The sequence below is a fragment of the Ostrea edulis genome, chromosome 2, assembly GCF_947568905.1.
Source record: "Ostrea edulis chromosome 2, xbOstEdul1.1, whole genome shotgun sequence".
NCBI classification, from domain to species: domain Eukaryota; kingdom Metazoa; phylum Mollusca; class Bivalvia; order Ostreida; family Ostreidae; genus Ostrea; species Ostrea edulis.
Window position 1 is genome coordinate 86,498,793 of NC_079165.1, and position 20,131 is coordinate 86,518,923.

Below are 20,131 nucleotides of genomic sequence, written 5' to 3' on the forward strand. Positions count from 1 at the left end.
GAGAAAATCTTTGGCTGTACCGGGAATTGAACCCGGGACCCCTGCATTACTAGGCAGGTGCTCTAACCACTGAGCTATCCAGTCCGTATAGCCCTAATTACTACAGTCCTCCCTCCTTAAGATCAATTATAATTTTATAATTGTCTTTCAATATCAACCCAGGTTCTTTTCGCCCCTGACAGGCCAACCTGCATCACCAGGGGTGGTCAACGGCACCAAATGTAGTATGGGAAGGAGAAAATCTTTGGCTGGACCCCTGCATTTCTAGTCAGGTGCTCTAACCACTGAGCTATCCAGGCCGATATATCCACGGTCCGTATAGCCCCAATTACTGCACAAGTTAAATGTTCTATTGAATGTAAAACTTATACGGTACCAATTTTGATGCACCAGATGCGCATTTCAACAAATAATGTCTCTTCAGTGATGCTCAACTGAAATGTTATACTTTCAAAATATAAATTTTGCTTAAATTGCATTGCAAGTAAACTTTCAATCATAACATTTCGCCCGTTATTGGCTGAGGATTATTTCCAGATGTTTTATAAGAAACTATATTTTTCAATGAAACATATCTAGCATAAAACACAAAAGTTAACTCCTCTATATGCCACTATGCTCTACAAGTACCAGATATATTGTTTCTACATTTAGATTGGTTGTCATAGGTCAGGAATACTTCTAATGTATTTTCACAATCTAAATGGAACAAGGGTAGGAAGACAGTCTGGGCAGATCCCACTTATCCTAATGGGATCCAACTCTCTTCCAGCTAAAACTTTTTACCGGACATAAATTTTTATTTTAAAAACAATCTGCACATCTTTTTTTCCTCTCGGCTCTCACCAGCCATCAACAACTTGGATGCGCTCACTGCTTTATTTGCGGCCTTTTTCATAGTGTTTTCAGTTAGAACTGCAACAGAAACCAAGGATGTGCATACAAATTTGACAGACTGGACATTCATGTCTGTCACTCTGCATCATGACCTCCATATAAAACTAGGGTCCCCGTGTATACACAGTAATGCCCGCTGAAACGATAGCATAAGACTGTGCATGGCTATAAATAGCCACCGTCTAAAAAGTAAACAACATAGGAGTTGGCAATTTTGACAAAAGAAAGTCTTCTATGAAAACATGACACTTGGCAAAGTCTCTCGACCGTCTGTTAACTTCAATTGTTAAATCACCATCATCCATGCTGTTAGTTAGAAACATTATCAATGTTGTTTAAACGCTTGACACAATACCATGCAGTTTTGTATATCATTAAAGCGTTTGAATGACTTCATCTCAATGTCTAACTAAAACGAAAACCAAGAACCGGGAATATATTTTTTCCGGGAAAATAACGATTTTTTTTTTTAAATATCGAAAAAAAAAATCTAGGGTCGGGGCTATAATTTAGGGTCGGTCGGGTTAGCGGAAACACAACACATTTTATCAGTGGCCTTAGCGAGATATTCTCGCTAAAACGCGATTATCCCTCTCTAGCGAGAATAAATATATCCCGTACAACAGAGAATAACACCCGCGGAGTACATCTTTTCGTGATTCACGTGAAAAGAAGAAAAAGTGCTAAAATGTCTGATACTTCTGCAAATATATGAATCAAAACAAAAACACTCACGATGTGTATTGGATTTCAGACTCCTTCCCTCTTACGTAGCAACTTTGATATGCAATTTCATGACTATGTTGTCAATTTCATAGAAACAATTCGCATCATGTTGAGTGAGTGCAGGGCTCAACATTAACTTTTTAGGTCACCTGAATTCATTCAGGTAACCTATTGCTATCTGTTTTTGTCCAGCGTCGTGTGTTAACATTTGAACATTTTCAGCTTCTTCTCTGAAACCCCTGAACCAATTTCAACCAATTTTGGCATATAGCATCTGTGGGTGAAGGGGAACAAAAATTGTGAAATTCGTGGTCCCTGCCCCCCTGGGGCCTGAGGGGTGGGGCAAAAACCATCAAAATGAGTGTAATTTTAAAAAATCTTCTTCTTTACTCCTGGACATCAAGAAGCCAAACTGTGGGCATAATTATAATGAGCATTGAGCCCTCTACCAAAATTGTGAAATTCATGGCCCCTGGGGCAGGGGTTCTTGTGTTAGGGTGGGGCTCTATTGGTCATATAGTGAAAATGGCAAAAACCATCAAAATGAGTGTAATTTTAAAAAATCTTCTTCTTTACTCCTGGACATCAAGAAGCCAAACCGTGGGCATAATTATAATGAGCATTGAGCCCTCTACCAAAATTGTGAAATTCATGGCCCCTGGGGCAGGGGTTCTTGTGTTAGGGTGGGGCTCTATTGGTCATATAGTGAAAATGTAGAAATTCTTTGAAAATCGTCTCTGTCTCTGGGTATTAAGTAGACAAACTAATAGCATGGTAATGATGAGCAAGGATGCCTCTTTATACCCCCCGCAACAAGTTGTGGGGGGGTATACTGGAATCGGTTTGTCCGTCTGTCCGTCCGTCCGTCCGTCTGTAGATGCAATGGTTTCCGGGCTCTAAAGCATTATTCTTTCCACCTACCGTCACCATATCATATATATGGACTACCCATGGGATGAAGATGTTCCCTATCGATTTTGGGGTCAAAAGGTCAAAGGTCAAGCACACTGGACATCGAAGTAGCAATATGGTTTCCGGGCTCTAAAGTGTTATCCTTTCCACCTACAGTCACCATATCATACATATGGACTACCCATAGGATGAAGATGTTCCCTATCGATTTTAGGGTCAAAAGGTCAAAGGTCAAGTGCACTGGACATTGAAGTAGCAATATGGTTTCCGGGCTCTAAAGCGTTATCCTTTCCACCTACAGTCACCATATCAAACATATGGACTACCCATGGGATGAAGATGTTCCCTATCGATTTTGGGGTCAAAAGGTCAAAGGTCAAGCGCACTGGACATCGAAGTAGCAATATGGTTTCCGGGCTCTAAAGGGTTATCCTTTCCACCTACAGTCACCATATCATATATATGGACTACTAATGGGATGAAGATGATCCCTATCGATTTTGGGGTCAAAAGGTCAAAGGTCACGTGCACTGGACATTGAAGTAGCAATATGGTTTCCGGGCTCTAAAGCGTTATCCTTTCCACCTACAGTCACCATATCATACATATGGACTACCCATGGGATGAAGATGTTCCCTATCGATTTTGGGGTCAAAAGGTCAAAGGTCATGCACACTGGACATCGAAGTAGCAACACTCGGAAAAGAGGTAGTTTATACCTATTACCAACACTCTTTGGGAGATTGGGGTAAGCGGGGGGTATTCTTAGTGAGCATTGCTCACAGTACCTCTTGTTAAAAATTGTGAAATTCATGGCCCCTGGATCAGGGGTTCTGGTGCTAGGGTGGGGCTCTATAAGTCATATAGTGAAAATGCATTATTTCTTTGAAAATCTTCTTCTCTGTCCTTGGGTATTAAGTAGACAAACCAATAGCATGATTATGATGAGCAAGGATGCCTCTTTCAAAATTGTGAAATTTATGGCCCCTGGGTCAGGGGTTCTGGTATTAGGGTGGGGCCCTATTGATCATATAGTGAAAATGCATTTTATTTCTTTGAAAATCTTCTCCTCTGCTGCTGGGTATTAAGTAGACAAACTAATAGTATGATAATGATGATCAAGGATGCTTCTTTCAAAACTGAAATTTATGGCCCCTGGGTCAGGGGTTCTGGTGCAAAGGCAGGGCTGACCACATAGCTATTCAATGTTTCTTCCATCCAAAAGTAAAATTCTTATATTTAAACACAAACCTAATTCAAACATTGGAAGCTTGTTACATGATACTCAGGTGACCTATAAGGCCCCTGGGCCTCTTGTTTTCCTACTTGTCCATTCGGACAAGGGACAAAGATATTTACTTGTCCGAACTTCAACTTCACTTGTCCGAAAAAAAATTCAAAAAAGGATCTGAAAACTGTATTTAATTTACTTAATATTTAGTCTATTTTTATACCTCCTTGATTAATTTTTTTTATCTTATTCTCTTGATAAAAACAACAAACACATAAAACAAAATTTTATCTAGATTTCCTATCTTGAATCATGACTTCGTAAGATCCATGGATGATTGAAAGTAGTACACAATAAGTGAACACCAATCCCGATTGAGTTTGACTCAGCTAGTTTACATAGCGATTGATATCGGGATCGAAGTTCATTTTCCATGCATTACACATATACTTCCGACTCTGAACTACCGCTAAACTCTTCACAAAATTGTTTGGAGACTTCTTTACATAAAAAAGCACTTGTCCAATCGGACAAGTGCCCATCAATATTCACTTGTCCGAAATGTTTTTCCACTGGTACCGGACAAGCGGACAAACGTTAATGTTGACCCCTGGAGTGTCGCACTTATTCAGCGTTGCACGGGATTTGCTATTATTTTCAATAAAGATGCCAAAACACCTGTTTATGGTAATGTTTATTTCTTGCTAAAGAGGGATAATCGCGTTTTAGCGAGAATATCTCGCTATAGGGAAAGTGTTCCCAACCTGTTCAAGTCATTCGTAACTACGCAGCTATTTCCATAACTGCAAATGAACCTTATGTGGATTGATGCCATCAGAGCCTGTTCCCATATGTACACAAATGCAACTATGATGTTACAGTAGAATGTTACAATATGAAACGCAAGTTTTCAAATGCATATCATACATATCTAAGGTATCCTACCATTATCAATTTCCATTTATATATGTAAGACTCTAAAGTGCGATGGTCACGCCAAAGGGCAATGGTCTGCGCCAAAGTGCGATGGTTTGTTAATGTTACGGATGCCAAAGTGCGATGGTCACGCCAAAATTCAATGGTCCGGAGTTTAGTAAGGTTTGTGACGCCACATCATTGTGACGTCATTCTTAGCGTCTTTCAAAATGAATCCGAATAAATGCAACACGGACGACAGCAACGGCAAGGTTTACACTGTTGAGGATAGTGAGAACGGGAAAGTACATTTGTTGTCGCAGTGCTTCCAAAGGTCTTCTGGTACTTACTGGACATTTGGTCCAGTAATGGTTGAGATATTACTGGACCAAATCACATTTTACCAGACCAAAATTTTATATGCAAATTAATCCCCTATTGTGGCCCCATCTTACCCTTGGAGCCATGGTTTTGACAAACTTGAATTTACACTATATCATCAGGAAGCTTAAAATTTCATGTAATTTGAACTTTCTGGCCCAGTGGTTCTTGAGAAGAAGATTTTAAGATGTTCCCTATACATACCCATGTAAACCTTTGATCGCCTATTATCGCCTTACCCTACCCCCGGGGGGCCATGATTTTAACAAAATGTCAGAAAGCTTTCATGTAAATTAAAAATTTCTGGCCCAAAATGGCACCGTCGATGTTCTTTATCAGCCCAAGCATTTCACTTCAGATTTGTCAGTGGAGTAAACTTATCCAACCCAAGTGTTATGAAATACACATGTTTTTTTAAAAACTGGAGCAATTCGTATAACTCAAATGCAAATTGTTCAATCAAACATGCCCATGTCGTTCAAGTACTTCTTAATCAGAGTACAGTTTAAACGCTTTATTTACATGTTATTTATTACCTAATTCAAACGCTTCAAAGACATCTGTATTTCACAGGATATGGCTCACTTGTATTATCACCCATTCAGGGGAATTGAAGATGATTGCAAGTTTGATATCTATCTGTTTGCAATGACTAAAGAACAGAATAAAGTTTGGGACATGCTGGTAAAAATTGATAATTTATCTAATCATGTATTTCATTGGGAAAACAAAAAAATATCGGACACTTGGTCCAGCCAATAACTGATATTGATCGGATTTGCCAATGTCCGATGGACCTTCGGAATCACTGTTGTCGAACTATCTACTTTGCCCAAACATTCTGTAATTCATGATCATTTATTACTTGTGACGTACACGTAATAAATTCCTGCAAAACATTCTATACAATTTCACATTGGAAAATTTTTGTGTTTAATAACATGACAACTAGATGGTAACGAAATAAGTTGAACTTCTTATTTTTAATAAATTCGATCAGTGCATACTATTTATTCAAGATTTATTACTGGATTCAGGTACTCTTCACACAATTGCTCTAAAAAAATATATAGTTCCATTCATGATTAGCAGATACATTACAGCAAATGTTTAGAATATCGATGTGTATGTAATACGTAGAAGAAAACAAAATTAATGTCAAATGATTTTAAGAAAATCACTTTTTCACCAGAAATGTAAATAAGAAGTATTCATATTCCTACACTAGCTGCCTCCTCAATGTATTTCACGAAAATATATAGATCATTCTTCGATTGACAATTATATTCTTTTCATGATTATTGTTCGTTAATTATCATACAATTTCTTCTGAGAGAGAATGTTAATCATTAATTTGTGTGTGTGTGTGTTTTCTTTTTTATAAGGATTTCTATGTATAACAGAGCACTTCTGGTAAATGCCGATGATTTTGACATCGACATTTGTCTTATACAATACGTAAGACTACGAGTTATTGACTGTTTTAAACAAGCATGACGCTTTGTCAACACGGCTTCATAGACGCTGATATTAAATATATGTAATCAGAGCAGAGGAAAACAACTGAACAGAAAAGAGAATAAATGTGATATCTAAAGGAAAACATGTTACCACTGGTAACGGTAGTTTTGAAAGACAAAAGGCTATCAAATCATTTGATTAAAGTAATACATGTGGGTTTTTCCAACTTCTAAAAATGTAACACATGTAAGAAATGTACGAGTGACGAGGTTTTTTTTTTTTTTTAAAGGTACTCAACTTATCAACATTTATATTGCAATTTATGTGATTTCTGCTTGTCAGTGAACAAAGTAAAGAAACACATGTAAAAAAAAAAATCACATCTGCAATATTCATTGCAAGACAGCTCGGTATTGCGTAGATGAGGTACTAGGTGGTACTTTTGCATGGAAAAAAAGTTTACGCAGAAAAGTTTATTTAAGTCTCTCGTTTACGAAATTCCCTGCAATTCAAAATGATTCCCATGGTTTTTTTTTTCCAATATATAAATAAAATTTATTAAAGCAATGTATACATTTGTTGTTGAATAAGTGCAAAAGTTCTGATCCTCATGTACAAAATTTATGAATTCATAAGGATAAGAAAATAAAAATATAACCATAGCAGAGGAAATTTTTAAAAATAGGAGGGGTGCATGGATTAAAGGTTTGGAAATGAGATATTTCTACTATTTTTTTTTTATCAAGAAAGGGGACACACATTTAATTCTGGGGTGGGCATTTTTTCAATTAAAAAAGAAATAACCTAATTGGGCAATTTATTTTCTAGGAAATAAAATTAGATGGGGAGGGGGATATCATAGTAAATATCTACAAAGTCATTTTCACCTTGATTTTTGCATTACTCTATATATGTATTTTTCAGCTAATATAAAGACAAGATTTTAAATTACCCTTTAGTATTGTTCATGTAATTGTATATTTTTTTCAAGGTTAAAAGGTCAAGGACAGGTGTGCACACTGTTTGCTAGTGAAGCAAGAATGGTCACAGTATTTGCTATGGGTAAATTAAAAGTAGGAATTTCTTGGATATGGGGTAACCCATATCTATTCTTGTTTATGCATGGATTTTGCACTGATATTTTAGTGAAACAACACACGGTTGGTCCAGTCTGTACCAAAACACTGTGTCCTTTACAAAACAATGGATTTAGGCATGTCACACCATCGCACTTTGGCGTGTCAGACCATCGGGGTTTGGTGTGACCATCGCACTTTGGAGTCCCATCGCACTTTGGAATCTTACATATATTTTTATGTATTTGAGTGAATAAGTCATTAATGATTACAAAACTGCATCTGTGGTAAAAATCTAAAGAATGTATTATACTGAGATTCGGTTTTGACTTGTTTACCTCATACATATGCGTGCTTCTGGGGAAGATATGCATCGATTTGATGCATCCATGTCATTTTTACCGGTTAGGGATAAGACAAGCGCATGATCCAATTGGCTTCAGGTGGGTGCATTCCCCTATTGGCACCTATCTGGACAAAAATATATTTATCTATGTTTTTTCTCAACTATCACAAATTTATAAGAAACAATTTCTTTTTTTATTGTGTAAGATTGACTGCCATCTGGAAAAATAAATATAGCTATAAATAAAAATCCAACTTGCTGTGGCTGGATGGTGAAGATTCGCTTTTAGAAATTCACGAAACACGGAATTCCAATGCATTTATTCAGTATGTACAGAGAGTTATAGAGGTTCTTTTTATTACCATTAAAGGGTACCTTTCCCTCATTGGCAACAAATGAAATATGTCCTTCCCCTTTCACAGGTGAAAATTTCCCTTCAGTTGTAGAAACTACACAAAATTGTATGAGCACTTGACAAAAAGTATTTTTATATATTCCAAGTCATTTTCTATAATTATCAGTCTTACGATTTAGATAATAATTGGTATTCAATCAATACACCAGTATAGAGATACGTCAGAGTGATAACTCTGAGTCTCATACATAGTAAGGCGTGAAATAACTTGCATACTGAACATGTGGGAGTGGGACAAATATCCATCACTGCTTAAGTGAATGTACTCAGTAAGTTTCTCATGTAGTTTCATCACCCAAATTGACTGATACACAAGCTTAGTAAATGATAAGTATTCAAATATTAATTAAATTAATATTAAATTAAATACATGGAATTCTTAATATTTTTCGTTATTTCGTAGCACATACTTATCACATTTAGGATAATATATTACTTGTGAATATCACTTGCGTTTCTTCATACATATACACTCTGTTCGCCATTAATCAAAATGGTACATGTAAAACTTGCTTCCTTTCAATAGTCAACAACAATTTGCTTCCTTGTACCATTTTACATACTTTGTTTTATTTACTTCATGCCCCAGTAATCCGAGATTGGTTCCATGTATAGTTTTTGATCTGTCTGTCTGTTAAAACTGCATAACCGCAAAAACTTTAACTTTGCGGATAACCTTGGAATAAATGATGATAGGGCTTTCATTATGTCACATGTATATTCCTTGTGACAAGACCTTTTGGTACCAAAACTTTTAACCTTGTGACCTTCACCTTAGAATTTGACCTACTTTTGAAAAACCGGAATTTATGCCTTAACTTCTGAATGGTTAGTGATTTATTTTTCATTATTTACATGTGTACCTTATATACCTGCCTATAACAGTTTATAAGTCAGTTGTATTTTTTTAAAGGTTATCTTGGAGGAATTTGCTATTGACCCGCTTATAAGTCAGTACAACTTTTTGCCAGAATCGGTTGACAATTTCAGATCTAATGTTTTTACCTCTGTTTCAAATGATATGTTTAGAAATGATGCTGGGCCCTTATTCACCACTGATATTTAATCATTAAAATCTTTATTTAATAAATATGAGCCACTAATGAAAATAAAAGCATACAATACTGATGCATATTGTCGCTTTGAATTCCATATGAGTGAAATATTCTCGAGAGGGACATTATACAATATACATTCTACAACCAAGAGTGTTTTCTGAGACAGCCTTTTCTTCTGTGTCCACTTTTGATATCTGAGACAGTTTCTTGTCCAACTTAATTCCTGACATTTGTTAATTCTTTTAAACTTTGTCTTTAATTTAATTTTAACCATCTGAAAAATTAGTCGCTCATCTTGTGCACTTCATTTTTGGGGTCGGCTAATCCTTAGCTTATTATCAACATCACTGACTTGTGTGTCCTGATGCACCGGTATTGTAGTGTAAATCATTGGCAAAAGTCTCCTGGTATTATCCGAAATTTCTTGTAAAGTTGAATGTGTTATTGTCAATGATAAGATGGATTGTTTCTCGTCCAAAGTCATTTATCTGCTCTTTCTCCCCGTTATTATTTTCAACCAAAATGAAATTAAATGCAGACAACAGTTTCTGTAAGCATACATCATGATATGATACATACCTGGTCCAGGTAAAGGACACCTGATGTGATTTTTTGCTATATTTTATTTAACTGTTTAATTTGCCTAAATGGACTGGTCCTTCTGATAAGACCACTAAAATCCAGGCTCTATGTGGTGTAATAAAGATCTCTCCCTGCTCAAAGGCCCTAAGCAGCTGGCATAGGCCTAAAATTTGCAGCCCTTCATTGGCAATGGTGATCTCTCCGTAATATGTAGAGTGAAAAATTCTGGAGAGGGATGTTTAACAATATACAACCAACCAATGTCATGTAAACATGATCACACAATAGTTTCCATTTGGTCAGTTGTTTTCACAGCAGTAGAAGCTGATAAGAGCTCTGGGATTAGGCATGCCCCTGTGGTGATAACAAGGCTATATGTTGCAAGTTCTTTATCTACATAGCATCAGTGTAAATTAGTGAGATGATAAGACATTGAGAGAGTTGTAAAATCTAAGTACACCAGTTACAGTGAAGGGTTTTATTCAAGGTACACAGACAGACAAAATTACACATAAAAAGTTTTGGAATTTTTATGTGAGATATTTAAAACCACAGTACTGCTCTGACAGAAATGTGTCTTCAATATGTGTTACTACACATGATGGAAGTATTTTTCTGTGTCTTTTCCTTAGAATTTTCCAAATCCGTGTCACAAACCCTCTATATACAAGGTGTCTACATACTAAGTCTGAAAAGGTCAGGGATGAATATTTGATCAGAAAAGTTTCAATTGTATATATTTATATATCTTGAAATAAAATGTTTTAATTAAATACATACCAGCATTATTTGATGTATTTTCATTTGTGTGCAATATAGAATTTCTTTTTCAATTTTAAAAAATCTAAATGTTGGTAAATTAATTGTATTGAAAATAATTTTATTAAGTAAGAAATTTCAACTTACTTGCATGTATAGGAAGCCTGATTATCATCCATGAGTCCCACATTTTTAATGTATCATACAACATGTACAAGGAGACTTGTAAAACAGGTAGATTCAAACCGTTGTCTTTAAGAATTAGACTTTCCGTTAAATTATATACTTTTTCATTCAGTTGCTTCTGCAGTTTCTCTTGTAGCTGGAATTTCTTTACAACAAAATCACTCTTCCACCAAATGCATAATTTCCACAGTCACACCTTATGAACTGGTTTCATAAATATTCGTAAATAAAATCAACCTTTGGGTGAATATCATAAAATTATATACCTGAGAAAAATTAATCCACGAAAAATAATCAAATGAAACGTACCAAGTTTTGTTCATTCCTTGTTTTGTGCATTTTTTTCATTTTCAGTATCCCTTGATTGCACAATAGAATCTTCAGTATTTATAGGAACCAGTACAAAGTGGTAGGACCTGGTACTCAAAGCATCAGCTGACAAATCTAAGTTGTGAATTTCACTTTCTAATGTGTCCATGAGACTAGCTTTTCTCAATATTACAATGCAACTGACAAGAGAAGGAGCATGTTATGTCAGTGGCCAGAGCTCATTAAGTCTGGTCACAGCAGGCCACCTGCATTGTTTGTGTCAGTTTTATCAACAATATTGTGGAAAGTGGTCAGATAACAGATGTTTTTCTCATGTATTGAGATCAACTAAGGTTATATGTTTAATGATAAAAAGATGGGTAAAAATCCTTTGTGACTGGGTATATTTGCCTTGCTAGAGCAAACAATTTTTTATTTTTATATTAAAATTGTTAATATACACACACACATGTCAAAGACGATGCTTTTGTAAATCTGTCTCATTGTGATCAAACACCATTTCTTAATGCATGGCTTTTGAATAGATAGGTGAAACAACATGTTCTGAATGTAGAATTGCCAAAAAATGAGACTCTTGGCAAATACCTATATTGTATAGTTTGTCATCAAGTAACTCCAAAAATTTTTTTGAAATTTTAAAGTTAAATTGTTTATAGCAAACTTTTTTGTTGAGTGACAACTGTATGCATTTGTTTCCGAGTTTGAGAGAACTTGTTTTGTAGGAAATGCATGTAGTTCCCCTTGGGTGTATATAAAGTTTTGCGAGTTGAAATATTTTTTCCAAATATACTCTTATAAAACTGTATAGATTCCGTTAGACCAATTGTTCAATTATTATCGATTGTTGTAGAAGGAAGAAATAGAAGTAAGCTAGAAGAGAGACGAGGGGAGGAGCAGATATGCTGAGATGCCGTCGGTAGCACAGACAGAGTATGGCATCAAGGATGTCTGGAACAGCAATCTCGAGGAAGAATTCAAAAAGATCCGCCATGTTATTCAACGCTACAGATTCGTTGCCATGGTTTGTTGTTTTTGTATTTAACTTCACAATTTATTGTAAACAAAAAATTGAATATAGATGAATTAAATATATACTGAAATTTCTGATACATGTAACTTTCGGTAATCTGAACACTGATAACTTATGTTAAACATCTCCAGCCAATGTCAAAGGGAGTCGAGTGTCATTTCACTACTATACATGATTTTAAAAACCAAGGATTTTTCTCAAGCAGGGTCATGAAACTGGTTTTTTCAAAATCTTTCCTCAGTTCCAAGTGTTGTGTATATGCCTTGTTGAGGTCAGGTAAATTTTTTTGATCTGTTAAGGAGGTATGCTACATCGTCATAATGGTTGACTGTCTTTTAAAACTTGAGTGAAAATATAAATACGTGTATTAGCAATACTTGCATATTTCCAGGGATTTATCTAGGTTGTTTTTACTACCGGTAAAAGGTACCTTTCCCCTTTGACAACAAATGGATATTTCCCTTTCCACAGATAAAAAAATCCCCTTCATTTGTAGAAACTTGACAAAATTGTTTGAGAATTTTCAACAAAAATCAATTTCATATATTCTAAGTCATTTTCTATAATTGTCAGACTCTTACAATATAGATAAAATGAGGTTACCGATAAAATGAGTAATCAATCAATTTATATGGCAGTAATAATCTGTGGATATCATATTCTATGGATGTCCCCTATCCCCATTCCCTGGAAACTCATGACTGCATTCTCAAAAATTCGCCTTACATATAAAATGGGTAGTAACATGTAAATGCTGGATAAAACACTGATTTCTTTTATCTAATTGCCTAGTTGCGTAGCTCAGTACAGTCTATGCGAAAGTTTTTTAGACCACACAGGACATTCGGTCCTGTGTAATCAGTGAACACACCGGACCAAACCAAATTTTGTCAGACCGAAAAACCTAATGTAAAAAAGTGAAACACGTGAAAATACAAAACCAAGGGAATCTTATTTATTATACTAGTAATACTATACCAGGGATCCCTCCCGTATAATACTTTAGACAGTCCATGCGGTTTTAATCACATTCATTTACGTATTTGGATTTGTGTGCTATTTTTTACTTATAACAAACATTTAAATGACTCCGCATCAAAATAGTAAAGCTCAAAACTGGACACTGAGACATCAGACATTCCGGTCCGGTGTAAAAAATGATGCGTCGGACCTGAGGCACTGCACATCGGTCAGGTCCGACGGTCCGATGTCTTTCGCATAGACTGTCAGTAGGTTAACGTGTTGACTGCTGATCTATAGATTTCCTAGTGATGTAGCTAAGTAGGTTAACGTGTCGACTGCTGATCTGTAGATTGCTTAGCTGGGTAGCTCAGTATGTTAACATGTCGACTGCTGATCTGTAGATTGCCTAGCTGGGTAGATCAGTAGGTTAACGTGTCGACTGCTGATCTGTAGATTGCCTAGCTGGATAGCTTAGTAGGTTAACATGTCGACTGCTGATCTGTAGATTTCCAAGCTGGGCAGCTCAGTAGGTTTAAATGTTGACTGTTGATCTGTAAATCCTGTGTTTGACTAAAACTGCGTTTTTGACTAAATAAAGTAAATTTGAAAGTTATCAATTTTGAAAAAGTGTTGTACATATCCTCTACTTTTCATCCATATCAAATTTCTCTGGTGTTATTTCTCATTAAGTTTTATCCTCCTTAAACATAACTGATTAGCAGATACTCTCTCCATGCCAGATTTATCCCATTTCATTTCACACCTTCCAGATTTATGCTACTGTCCATTGATCACTTATTGCAGGTGTATAACAAGATGTATAGTTAATTAGCCCCATGCAAACTCGCACATAGATGACGGTATTTAACAGCTCGAGTACCTGTGTGTTCTCTGCAACTGCATGTAGTCTGCTAAACAAGCTCACAGCCCTAGTGACCGACTTCAACATACCAAGGCTCAGTTGTATGCGTCATTTTGGTGAGATCCCCATAAGTTGTTCGCACTATTGCTCAAACCCTTTGTTTAATGCTTAAAACTTGTAATCAAATTATCTTTTGTAGGATACAGAGTTTCCAGGAGTGGTGGCTCGGCCTATCGGGGAATTCCGAAGTACATCTGACTATCAGTATCAACTGCTCAGGTGTAATGTAGACTTACTGAAAATAATCCAAGTGGGGCTCACCTTTATGGACGAGAATGGTCAGACCCCATCACCCATATCAACATGGCAGTTTAATTTTAGATACAATTTAACGTAAGTCTGGACGAATAAGGAAGATAACAAGAAATTTACAATGAAACTTGACATCTGTAATGCAAGCATCTAATTTGGAATATGAAATGATTAAATTGAACTGTTTATTAAGGTTAAGAATTTGAATGATGCAAACACACCTATGTAATTTGCTAAATTAAGAACGATGCTGTGATTCTTTTGTAGTATTATTTAGTCTTGATTGTATGCGTTACAGTTCTGTCATACAGATAGATTTCAGACAAAGCTGGAAAAAATTCCATATACATGTATCTTCAAAAGTGATCATTTCAGGTCGGTTAAGTTCGTTGTATGTGGTTTTACGTAATTTAATTTTTAAACATTGTTAATCAGTATGGTTTTGATAAGTATAATGTCTGGGTGCATCTGACTTTTGCACTTATACAAATTTTCTGGACTCTACCATTTCAAAAACCATTCATTCAATGACTCGGCTTGACAAAATACTATAGAGAATTCTGAAAATGTGGTTGAATTGCGAAGAAGGCATACAAATGAATAAGAAGATAATATGACTGAATTGGATGCATGCATCTATGATAGTTATGGTTACCTGTTGATCGTGGATAGATAAATTTGATGTCTAGAAATACACTTGTAAATTGACAATACATGTACTTTAAACAGCTTACACTATATAAGAATCTATTAAATGTTGACGGAGGTGATTAAGGACTCTCGATACACTGAGTGTCAGAAATATAGAAGAATCTCTAGCAGTTGGAGTGATCTACCCTTGATTAATGATTTTATGGTGCTCTATTTTTAAATGTCTAGTGGGTATCCGCTTTGGTAGTCAAGTGGTATTACCAACCAGAGATCGTTAAAGATGGATAATCTTAGCTTAATAAAGTGGGTTCAAATCCTACAGGAGACTTTTACATCTCTCTTAACATCTACTTTGCAAAATCTGAATTTTCAGATTTTTTCCTTTCCAAACCAGCATAGAGACCTATATTTATTATAGTTGTATTATTTCATTATTACTTAGTGCAATGTCAAAGTGTGAATTTTGCCCAGAATACATCAGGTCTCCACATCAAGTCTCCTAAACCTCAACAATACATATAATTGTTTACTCACTCTCAGGTCTCCTCATCAAGTCTCCTTAACCTCAACAATACATATAATTGTTTACTCTCGACTGATAAACCAGAGACTGTGAACTGTAGAATTCATGTGCAGGTATTGATGATACAATTATACCATGATTAAGATATCTGCAGATCTGTTTACAAGAATACTCAGAAATAAATTGCAGGCAACAAAATTATGGGGAAATACTTGCTAAATGTGAGTTTAAAAAATTGAAATTGCGAGAAAAAAATCACAAATAGTTGCAATTTTTTGTGAGTGAAAAAACTCCGATCTTTTTCCAGATTTCCTCAGTTTATTGGCATTGAAGTTTACCATGACTTTGCCTTGTGCTTAAAAACGCTATACAAAATGATTATAAATGCATTGATAAAGTGAAAGTGGATCGAATGATTTTATATTACTAACAAGGCCAATGCCCTCTCAGTCAGTGATTTCAAAGTACTTCAAGCATACTTCGGGTTTCTCAGAGATGTCTGATTTAAATAGATGAACTCTCAATCTTATTTTTATTATTGCACTTTATTTTCATATATAATTTGATGTAGAGACATGTTTTGTTTTCTTAAATTTCTGTAAAAAGCAATCGATTGAAAAATATTAATAAAAGCTCAATTTTGCTAGTTGGAAAAAATTCACTAGTTAAAATTCGCTAGTAGTGAAAAAAGTTAATTTCGATCTCTGAACATGCATATGCTTGCTGTATTTTATCTGCAGATCTGTGTTTACAAGAGTAGTCTGAAATAGCAGGCGTACGCATGCTGTATTTTTCAGGGAAGAAATGTATGCTCAGGAATCAATAGATCTGCTTCAACATTCGGGCATTCAGTTCAAGAAGCACGAGGAGGAAGGAATGGACGTGAATGACTTCGCTGAACTATTGATGACATCAGGAATTGTGCTGAGTGACCAGGTCAAGTGGCTGTCATTTCACAGGTAAGTTTAGAGGTGTTGTTTTTAAACTAAATCTAGTAAAAGCAAACAAAGTGGCTGTCATTTCACAGATAAGTTTAGTGGTGTTGTTTTCAAACTAATGCCTCGTTCACACGGATGCGCATTAAATTTTACTTCGCATTAAATTTGATGCAAAGTAAAATGATGCGCATTAAATTAATTCGAATTAAATAACGTTCACACAGCGATAATATTTAATGCGAAGTAAACTGATGTGCATTAAATTCGTATGCATCTCTATTAAAGGGTGCACGAAAATTACTTTTATGAATATTTGAATGAATATTGTGTAGATACAAAATTCATTGTTCAAAACACTACATAGTATACTACATGTTTACAATTTACATGTAACTGATTTACACACAAGGAATTTTGTCGTGTTTATTTATATGTTCCCAAGAAATTACTTGTTATTTCCTCTGACGACCAGCATCCAATCTAGACAATATATTTCTTCTTCGTCATTTATGGGCCCAATTTTAAAACCTCGGAATGTCTCATTCACCATTCCACTGACTACTGTTGCGACTTAATTTTTAATTACTAATACATATTATAAGTCTACTATGACGTCATATGGTATAAAAAATATTAACAATGAGCAGCATATTTGTTTTAAAAAATGTATAAGAGAAAATCGTATTATCACTACTTTAAAACATTTTTGTCGTATTCAAAAGCAATTCCTTTGACATGTATTACTCAGTATGCCTATGCAGAGCACAGATTTACCTCTGACATTATCTAATGACATGCTGTTTGTACATGTTTTTATTCCCCCGAAATCGAAGATCGGGGGGCATATTGTTTTTGTCCTGTCTGTCATTCTGTAATTCTGTCATTCTGTCTGAAACTTTAAAGGCCGGCAATTGGGTATAAAAGCAGCCAATCGGTGAAAATGGTGGAATATATGAATTTTCTTTTCAGATTGCAGCACTTATTTTGCAAAAATAAAGATTAAGCTGTTGTACTGAAATTTTAAAATAGGTATGCTTGTTCCCCTCATAACTGTGCATATATTGGCCATTTCTATTTTAGATATAAATTCTCATGAAGTTTTAATTTTGGCCTCAAAAATTTGAAGCAGGGCTAAATTTGTATTTCAAACTAGAGATTGGCAGTTTGTGGGTGTGATTATCTTTTGTTATTGTTTACACCGGATGTTGACTCACATATTGCAGGAGCATGCTTGTCTAGTTCTAGATAAGAGGGATTGCACCAAAGGCAACATGTAATCAAATCACTGTATAACGTGGAAAAAAAGTACTTACTCATATATCATTGGTAAATCCAAATTTTATTTTTTAATTATATATAATCACATTCCATTAAAAAAAATTGGTAAACTTTATGAAAATAACTCATAGGACTGTTCAGTCTGATCACTGTTTCAGAGTTTTGCAGGATTGCTGGTACCTTTTCTCGAATAATGTCAAGCATGATGTTTGTCTGATTAAGCAACAATCTCCTAGGCCAGTTGTGTAACTCCCATTAATTGTCTCTCACCAACGATGACAAATGTCCAATTGATCAACCATCACTCTAAAATTACTCTCAATCTGGACTCTTACATGTGAACATTACAATGTCAAACGAGACAATCACAGATAGTAGGTCTCCAAATATCATAATGGACAAATTGTTTCTTAATAACCCTTCAATGCACATGTCCTCCATTGTACAGCTACAATAACCCCCCAAATTCTTCTCATAATTGAAAGGTACCAAGAGGAAAATCATAAGTATTAGTATATCATATATACCAATATTTGTGTATATTATAAAAAAGAACTACATGTTTTAAAAGACATGGATAAAACAATGATGAATTCATTTTGTAGTTCCTAGGGTGAAGTTTTGTTAAAGTAAAAACATAGCCTTTCAGTGCCTCACAGATCGAGCAGAGTGGTAGAAAAATGCGGGAAAACTTTAGTTTATTTTGATAAATCATGCCAGTCTCCCTGTTCAAAATATCGTCTGCTACAGAGCACGTGTAGAGTCAAGCATCAGATTGCTGCTTATTCTGATAACACTGCTAAGCCCTGCCCTCTTGCCATATATGCTTAATTGCTGTAGGGGTGTAAAATTTTCTAGGTTACTCCCGGCCTTTAACCTTGCTAATAACTTTTGAACAGTAAGTGATAGAGCTTTGATATTTCACATGAGTATTCCGTGTGACAAGACCTTTCCGTGGGTACCAACATTTTTGACACCTTGACCTTGGAGTTTGACCTACTTTTTGAAAACGTTAACCTTGCTGAAAACTTTAGAACAATAAGTGATAGAGCTTTGATATTTCACATGAGTATTCCTTGTGACAAGACCTTTCCGTGGGTACCAACGTTTTTGACCCCTTGACCTTGGAGTTTGACCTACTTTTTGAAAACTTTAACCTTGCTAATAACTTTTGAACAATAAGTGATAGAGCTTTGATATTTCACATGAGTATTCCTTGTTACAAGACCTTTCCGTGGGTATTGAACGTTTTGACCATGACATTTGACCTACTTTTATTTTTATTTTTACATTGGTCATAACTTCTAAATGGTAAATATTAGAGCTTTCATATTATACATGATCATTTCTTTTGACAAGATCTTTCTACTGGTACCAAGATATTTGCCCTTGTGACCTTGGCCATCTTCGGAATTGGCCATTATTGGGGGGGGGGGGGGGGGGGGGGGGGCATTTGTGTTTCACAAACACATCTTGTTTTTTAGTGTTATTATCATTTTGCTTAGTTTTTCGCACAAAACTAACATTAATATATATAGCTGACCACGGGTATGATACATGTGACCCAAATTTGCCATTATGCATGCGTGTACATTTAATTCGCATTAGCTTTGCGTTCACACGGAACTATTGCGAAGTAAATTTAATTCGCATTAAATCGCGACGTAAATTTTGATTCGAAGTAAACTAATGTGTATTAAAATCTCCGTGTGAATGCGGTTCAGATTTAATTTGCATTAACTTACGTTTAATTCTTCGTGTGAACGAGGTATGAATCTAGTAAAAGGTTTGCAAATCCACATCACTGCTGAATGGTGCAAGCTGAATATTGTTGCCAAAAATCTATCTTAACAGTGACTCTTTACAGCAGGAATGCTATATATTAAAAAAAAAAAACAACAATGTGGCTCTTCAGTTGAATGGCTGTAGATGTTCACGATATAAACGTGCAGATAAAGGCATGTGGAGAGATTTAAGATTTTTTGTTCCAGAAACAAATTTGTCAGTTCATCACTAAATAATACCCTGATCAATTAAGGTTGATCGATCCTCATGTGACGTCATAGGTTTTTGCAAAAATCTTAATAAATTAAACTTTGCGCATGATAGAAATATGTCTTCTTGAGGAATTTTATTTACTGGATATAATAAAAAATCTGGTAAACTGTTAATACTGAAAAAGTTTATATTTTCCATAGATAATCAATTATTTATGATTAAAAAAATGTTGTCAAGGGCAATAACTCCTGTGCTGGAATTTCCTCAACTGGATGTTTATTATACATTGGTTTCCCTAATG

At 35.3% G+C, this 20,131-nt stretch overlaps 1 protein-coding gene across 3 annotated transcripts in view; it reads left to right on the forward strand.

Annotated features, from left to right (window-relative positions):
- Positions 1-20,131, forward strand: part of LOC125682545 (CCR4-NOT transcription complex subunit 7-like) — a 30,875-nt gene that overhangs the window by 783 nt on the left and 9,961 nt on the right. For 2 of the 3 annotated variants that reach the window (XM_048923184.2, XM_056155306.1), the window contains exons 2-4: positions 12,126-12,296; positions 14,330-14,523; positions 16,414-16,575. In XM_048923184.2, the coding sequence (XP_048779141.1) occupies positions 12,183-12,296; positions 14,330-14,523; positions 16,414-16,575 (470 nt within the window). In that variant the 5' untranslated portion in view covers positions 12,126-12,182. Of the gene's footprint in view, positions 1-11,299; positions 11,355-12,125; positions 12,297-14,329; positions 14,524-16,413; positions 16,576-20,131 lie in introns of all 3 variants that reach the window. The other variant, XM_048923185.2, reaches the window with a different exon arrangement.